Below are 7291 nucleotides of genomic sequence, written 5' to 3'. Positions count from 1 at the left end.
GAACAATGGTTCGTGCAATTGGTAACAAATGTCACCGAGGAAAAAATAAGGGTTCATTGTCGATAGAATAGAGAAAAAACGACATAACGAACGCCCACGTTAAATAAGAAATGTTGAAATGTTACAGGCTCAGTTTAAATGAACAATTGAAACATGTAAGGATGTCCCAGATAAAAAATAAATAATAAAGAAATATCAACACTTTATGGTATTTAAGTGTCTGTAAAGTTGTAAGCGAAATTTTGATATTGGAATAGAGTGCAATGGTTTAAATATTGATTACAAAATGAAGAATGCTGCCTTGAAATATGCCGGTCTTTTGATATGGTTATTAGTATCTGAGCCTGTGAGATGTGAGACTATTAAACGTTATATGTTAAATGTAAGAAATTCCGCGATAGGAGAATCGCGAACTGTACGGTCATTGTTGAAATGTTCCGTACTTTTTGAAGAATCTTCGCAATATTTATCGTTTAATTATCGTAAAAATGATAAAACGTGTGAACTGAGTACACTTTACCCGGAAAGTTCAAAGTCAGAATTTGACTGGGCAGTTTATGCATCTATCTGTAAGTTTTTTTAAGTATATGCACAACATGATGATAATGAATTTCAAAATAATATTCTGTATTTAAAATTAATTTATAGTTACCAAGAAAAAAATTATAATTTATAAGTTTTATTTTCTACCTTAAGTTTTGTACAATACTTTTTTTAAAAAAGTGTCTTTTTCCAAATAACGCCATGCTTTAACATTCCTTTATCATTCCTTAAATCAATATAGTGGATGGCTCCTGGGGAAATTGGCTGAGCTGGGGACCGTGTTCTGTAAGATGTGGAACCGGACAAAGGTCAAGGTCAAGGCTGTGCAATAGCCCACCATCTAGCAAGGAGGGAAACCATGTCAAGGGACAAATACCCAAACTCAAACCTGCAACGCTGGTTCCTGTAACGCTGGTGGTGGTACCACATTTGGTAAATTCATTTTTATAGACTTCATTTATAGAATTTAATAGATACTTTTACACATAAAGGCCTGTTGATAGTGTTATTAAGTTTTACTCTTCAACCAGATGATAAAATCTTAGTAATTACAAAGTAACTATTGGTAACGTAAGTTTCTCCAGTGTCAGTTCAAGGCTTTTCCATACCCTTTCAAACTGAGAAAAACCTACCTCCCACAGAACATGTGGTGTAATTTCAGTTGTGTGAACTTTTGTGATTTGACTCTGTTCGTATTAATTTGTGCAGTGCATGCGTAAATCATTTCGTGTCCGCATAATAGCAATTTCATGTATGGTTTGTTTGGACCATATTTCACAAAACATTTAGTGCATGCATCAAAACAGATAAATATTCCCATTTAAAACAAGCCTCACAATTGTGTTCATATTTGGAAACGTCAACATATTGGACAATAATATATACTTCTGTACTTTTTGAATATTACTTTGACCCATAAATGACCTTGTCTAGCGAGGGTTTTAATTCATCGTAAATGTTTGTTGCCAGGCTTACCTCTAACTTAAACTGGATTCTTTGTTTGCAAACTGTTTGTTTGTAAAAAATGACAAAAAAAACACTATTTACAAATACTATAGTGTTAGATATTGATGTTTGACACATTTACATTCCAGCCGGTGGTTATCACTTGAGTACCACTACCGCCAATTGGAATACTGCAAAGGTATATCAAGTTTTATCAAAATATCTTAATAAGTAATTCTTACTACTGAATTTCATTAAGACTATCGAAATCTGAAGCTTAAAAAGGCAACGATGGTAAAAATGCAAGATTTCCCTTTTTGTGATTTCGCAATTTTTAATATCATTTTGTTTTCGTGATAGTATTGACGCTTTCTTAATATCGTTCTTCTGTGATTTATTGCTCTTGCGTTTCATAAACCAATCAGATTATAGACTATGCTACAAAGTTTGTATAGCTGAAGGAATTAAATAATCAACAAAGTACATAAATGACAAGCATCTAGATTGTATAAATATTCGTTTGATTTTAGCTACGCGACACCGGATCAGCTCGTGTTGCTCAATTAATCATACCTAACAATTAATGACCTCTTTATGTAACTATCTTAATATAATTTTACGTAGCATCATGTTATTATTTCAAGCTATCTTAATAATGAGACAAATGAAATTCTGTATACATACATAAGCAAATCAATGACAAGCTTATTGTCAATGTTTGCAAAAATGTATTAACCATACATACCATTTATATTGAAATTTGATAATTATATAGAATTGTAATTTCGTGTAAAGAGCAGAGGGATGAATTGTAACGCTTTTTTGTCTCGTAACGTGAACATTAACCAGCAGATGGTTCGTTCATCTCTTAATGAGAGTAATGTCTATACGTTGCTATGTATTATAAACCTGTCTGTAAGTATCCGCAGAAAAATTCTTTATAACATTCGAAAGTATCTGGTTTCCTGTGTGTTTTGCTTCTTCTTCAATGTCGATCTGCATTTTTTTGATGAAAAAAATCATAAGATATTTCAAATTATGTAATATACCTGTCCTTTGTTTAGAACATAACATGAATTATTTATCTTCCAGGCAGCATGTGAAAGTGCATCTTCAAGACTTGTCATAATTGATAGTCAACAGGAGAAGGACAATTTGCTGTCGTTAAACAATAATCAAGGTCAGAACTGAACCTAATACATGTAACTGCCCGCTAATTTAAACAATTGTTATTCTTTGATTTAACTGTAAATTGATAAATGATTTAATTACAATGTAAACAAACGTAGATAAGGTTCTGGTATGTTAATTTAAGTAATCAAATCATCAGGAAACTACTTTCCTTTCATCTTAAGAATCAAGCCAGCCATATGCCAGCCATATGAACTCTTTTGCGCATAATACTTTGAAATTCACCTATCTGACGTCATTGATTACGTTGAAAATTGATTGAGATTCGTTTATTGGCGTAAAATTTAATTTTATATTGTATTATTTCTTCACTTTAGACTTTAATCATTGGATCGGACTGACGTGCGATTTTGGTCGTGATTGTACGTGGATTGATGGCCGTAGAGCTGATTCAGGATACCAAGTAATGCAGCAGTCATTATTATACAATTATTGTCTAGTGTGCCATTGAATATGATGTGATATTCACCGGCAAATGACATATTGACCGAGGCGATAGATATATTGTATCAATTGAGAGCTTACACTACCACCTATGCGATACGTAGAAAACGTGGTAAAAAGCGAGATATTGGCCTAGTTGCTTTTATATTTGAACACCCCTCGTATTTTAAGTAGAATTTAACCTTTAGCAATGATTCCGTGCAGGCGGTATTCGTTTCTGATGGAATATACAAACCTATTCCGCCATACAGGTATTTATAAAGTTTACCTTTGACATACATGACATATTCAAAAGAAAAAAATGGCAAGATTTTACTTTTATTAATCAATTTTAATAATTCGGCAAAAATACTTTATTACTAGTCATGCGATTCTTTTATACTCACAGTCATGGGCGGAAGGTGAACCGAACGATGAATTTTGTGTTTATATGGGTTGGCTTGGCAACAACTGGGATGACACTAGATGCAGCCATATGAAACTCTACATTTGTGAAAAAATCTGAACTGAACCGTTTTATCTTTCATTCTTGGGTATATGTTTGATACTAAAGTGTTTGTTAAGTGTTGAATATAGTTGCAGTGTTGTTTATTAAGTGTTTAATATAGTTGCATGTTTTCAAGAAAAAATATTACTTTTTGTTAAACAGACACATGTTAATTGTATGCGAACTACATGAGAAGTAATAACGTTAGGCTTATACTGTATTATCTGGTATAGCAATCAAATTAGTTACATTTCATTAATTCAAACATTATTATTAGTCCTTTATTCTTTGATTGTCCCTTTCAATACGTCATGTCTGACTCTGACCATTACTCTTCGCATTTCTTAATGATTGTTACCATATTCATCATAATGAAAACAAATTTCATGGCATTACAAACACAATAGTGTCAGAAGGTAGTTCACGGTCCGTTTAATTTCATTTGAAAAGCCATCAAAACTGTTTGACAACTTTTGATTACAATGGCAACCTGTTTCAATTGTTTAAATTTGACCTTTATTGTAATATAACTGAAATGTGTACAAATATTTATACATTGAATTAACGTACAATCTTGTCATTGTCCTTATTATTTGTACAATGTTATAATAAAAGTACTGAATGGAATAAATAAAACACTGATTGCTTCAATTATTCTATTGAAACAAGATATCAACTTGAATAACATTGTATTTCTATTGTAACAGAATTGATTAAAATAGAAACAAGAATTATTGGGCATTGTTTCCTTAAATGGGCTACTTTAAACCATTTGTTTTACCTGTTGAATACACTTATATGAGAAATACATTTATAGTTCTGTTACCACGCTTGATATATCAAATCGATAAAGCCCGTCATCATATTATGGGAGATTTCAAAACCGATACTGACGGAAAAGCATACCGTTAAGATCACCTTGCACTAAAATACACCTTTCTGTATTATACACCCGCATTTCAGGCAATTTAGAAGATTATTTTCGACAATTTACTTTCTAAATGAACAAGACTGTTGTACCTTCCATTATATCTCATGAGCAGACCAAAACAAGTTTGCAATTTTAACATTACTACTTTGTTGTCAGTGCATTATTTTCGAAAATTTTATAAAAATCATCATAAAGTCATAATAAAATTCCAAAAGCATTATAATGTTTTCTGTGGAAAATATCAACATTTACACGATGTTTGAAACCTTGTTTTCGTAAATCACGTTCTATGTACTTGGTTTTGATTGATTGATTTTCTTTAGACCGGGCGGTCAAGGATAGCCTACGAAAGTGCAAGCTCTTATTTCCAGTAGGGTCCTTACCTCAGCAGACTCTAGAGTCAGCTATGAGATATAAGGGAATCCGGGAACAAGTCCCTAGCTCTTATTGAATAGATTCCTTGTTGTTTTTTTACATGCCCAGTGTAAAGCATTGATACATGCGAGGATAACCTGGGTTTCGTACCAGTTAACCTCTCGTTAGGTGGGAAACAGTAAAAGTGTTTCTGAAAAATCCAAAGGATGTTACCCAGGATCGAACCCGGAACCTCAGGAGTGACAGTTAGTGTTCTGACCAACTGAGCCATCGCGCCACCTTGTTTTATCATTTAAAAATTTTCTACAGCTGACTTATATAACTGACATTTGCGTCGTTGACTCTAATACTTTGTTGTAGCTGCAATAATGCACACCAATAAAGTTTGAAAATAGCCATTTGACCTGAAGTATGTAGCAAAATGGTTCACATCTTATGTAAAAAAAACACGAACTAAGGCTGCAATGTCTAACATGATATAAAGTCGGAGTTGGAATCCATTCTCGAGTTACTTGTTTATACTTATTTCAATATTAACAACACTAAAAAAATTCTCACGACATTTGTTAGTGTGTACATGTTAAAGAGAAGCATAACTCTATAATAATGGTAAACAAAACAATAAATGAGTTTTCTGGAGATAAGATGTAATGATAAATTATGCACAATAATGGTGTTCATTTTTAATAGTGAAGAAATAATAGAAATAACAGAAAGGTTGTTATGCATGTATACTTGTATATGCTTTCTATTTGTGTGTGATGACAATCAATTACCATTCAAATCATATTAAAATTGTATATTTGTTGATAATTGTTGCGTTTTATGCTGAATTTGTAAATATTGAAATGATAAACACGTGTAATGCAATTAAAATCTCAAAAGAGACATCATACTTTATAACACGTCAAATATATCATTGGCAACAACAAATACATGTTCATCGCCAAGTAAACGTAGCAGAAATAACATATTTACATTTCATAGGAAACATAAGAAAAGGATGGTATACAGTTAAAAAAAACTACAGTTGTAACTATAAAAAATATCAAAATGTCAATACGAGTCACAGAAGTATGATTTTGCAGAATACAAATGCGAAAATAATAAAATTAGCTAAATAAACAATTGTTTTCTTTTGCGAAGATTGCATCGTATTGAAATTGAAAATTATTGATGGTTGGTCAAGCACAATAATACCGAGGTTACTATTGACTTCTTAGTTCCCTATAGCATGGACAAACTTATAAAAAGATGATTTATTTTCTATTTGCATTTGATACGTATACGTAAATGTCTATCGATATTTCTATATCTTCCTCCTTCTATTTACAATTAATGTGATAAACGCTTACGGTGATTAATGTTATTAACAAAATTTAACTTAAAGTATCTTTCTTGAATATTGTTTAATTCAAATAAATTGTAACTACATAGCTCTAGGAAAGCTACTACGCTCAGAACATCATTGTTGTAATATTGATCATAAAGTCTTTGTAAAATATTCTTTGTAATATTACATGGGTCCATTACTTCCATCACCTAAATCTGATAACATTTTCCTAACGTTTTTTTGTCAATGAATAAGTCAAATTGCAAATTGAATCCGCTATAAACATTACTTTAAAAAAATAGTGTCGGTGGGGGGGGGGGCTTTCAATATCCCGTACCAAAATTAAATTATTCGCATTCTGTGATGTACCGTCATAGAAAATCTGCCAAATTAACCAAGTACTGCCGAAGTTGATGTTTGCGGACGAACGCCTAAAATTAATATTAAGTGAACTATAACACACAATACCTATCATTTGTTTTTACAATTATACTGAAAATAAAAAAAGCCCGACTAATTTAATTTCATTATATTCAATAATTTGCACTTTTGAAGATGAAGACTGAAGTCTGCAACTTGGCTTATATCTGTTCACAAATATAAAACTTCGCACCTCGACATTCGGCGTCGTCCCACAGTACGCTCTCACTTCCAATCCAAACATAGTTGGATCCATTAGGTTCACTAGGCGCCCATGCCTGGAAGAGATACATAATCACATATATTTTGTAATAATATCTATGGACATTTTAAAAATGTATCTCATGGTATCTTCACTCATAAAGTATCCATTTACTGCAAACATAATAAATTTATATTATAAAACGCTTTTTCTGCAAGGTTGTTTTGCTTTTACAATAATACTTGTATAAAATGATTATCGAAAATATATTTTATAACATTTTGAACATACTCAGTAGACAGAACAAAAAGTTCAGAAGGTGCGGCCAATGAAGAGATATCCATCATTTATCGTATCAATAAATAATGTATGTGATACCCAGGGAATACTTGAATGGAATTTAATTGAACATTTTTTTTC

The 7291-nt window shown here is 31.8% G+C and overlaps 1 protein-coding gene across 1 annotated transcript; it reads left to right on the top strand.

Annotated features, from left to right (window-relative positions):
• The first annotated feature begins 286 nt into the window (after nt 1-286).
• LOC132736914 (hepatic lectin-like) lies at nt 287-3628 on the top strand. Its single transcript, XM_060724125.1, has 5 exons — nt 287-569; nt 1638-1687; nt 2581-2668; nt 2997-3082; nt 3512-3628. Exons 1-5 carry the CDS (start codon nt 287-289, stop codon nt 3626-3628), a joined length of 624 nt encoding a protein of 207 aa, XP_060580108.1.
• Nucleotides 3629-7291: the final 3663 nt, after the last annotated feature.

This window comes from Ruditapes philippinarum, unplaced genomic scaffold (genome assembly GCF_026571515.1).
Source record: "Ruditapes philippinarum isolate M1 unplaced genomic scaffold, ASM2657151v2 ctg6422_1_1_1_1, whole genome shotgun sequence".
NCBI lineage: Eukaryota > Metazoa > Mollusca > Bivalvia > Venerida > Veneridae > Ruditapes > Ruditapes philippinarum.
Note: the sequence above shows the minus strand (reverse complement) of the source record. Positions and strands in the feature narration are given on the sequence as shown.

Excerpts from the sequence above, each read along its gene's own strand:
- LOC132736914 (XM_060724125.1), top strand. The coding sequence starts at position 287 with ATGAAGAATGCTGCCTTGAAATATGCCGGTCTTTTGATATGGTTATTA. Across the intron at positions 2,669-2,996 it reads GTCGTTAAACAATAATCAAG|ACTTTAATCATTGGATCGGA; the intron begins GTCAGAACTGAA and ends TCTTCACTTTAG. Across the intron at positions 3,083-3,511 it reads GAGCTGATTCAGGATACCAA|TCATGGGCGGAAGGTGAACC; the intron begins GTAATGCAGCAG and ends TTATACTCACAG.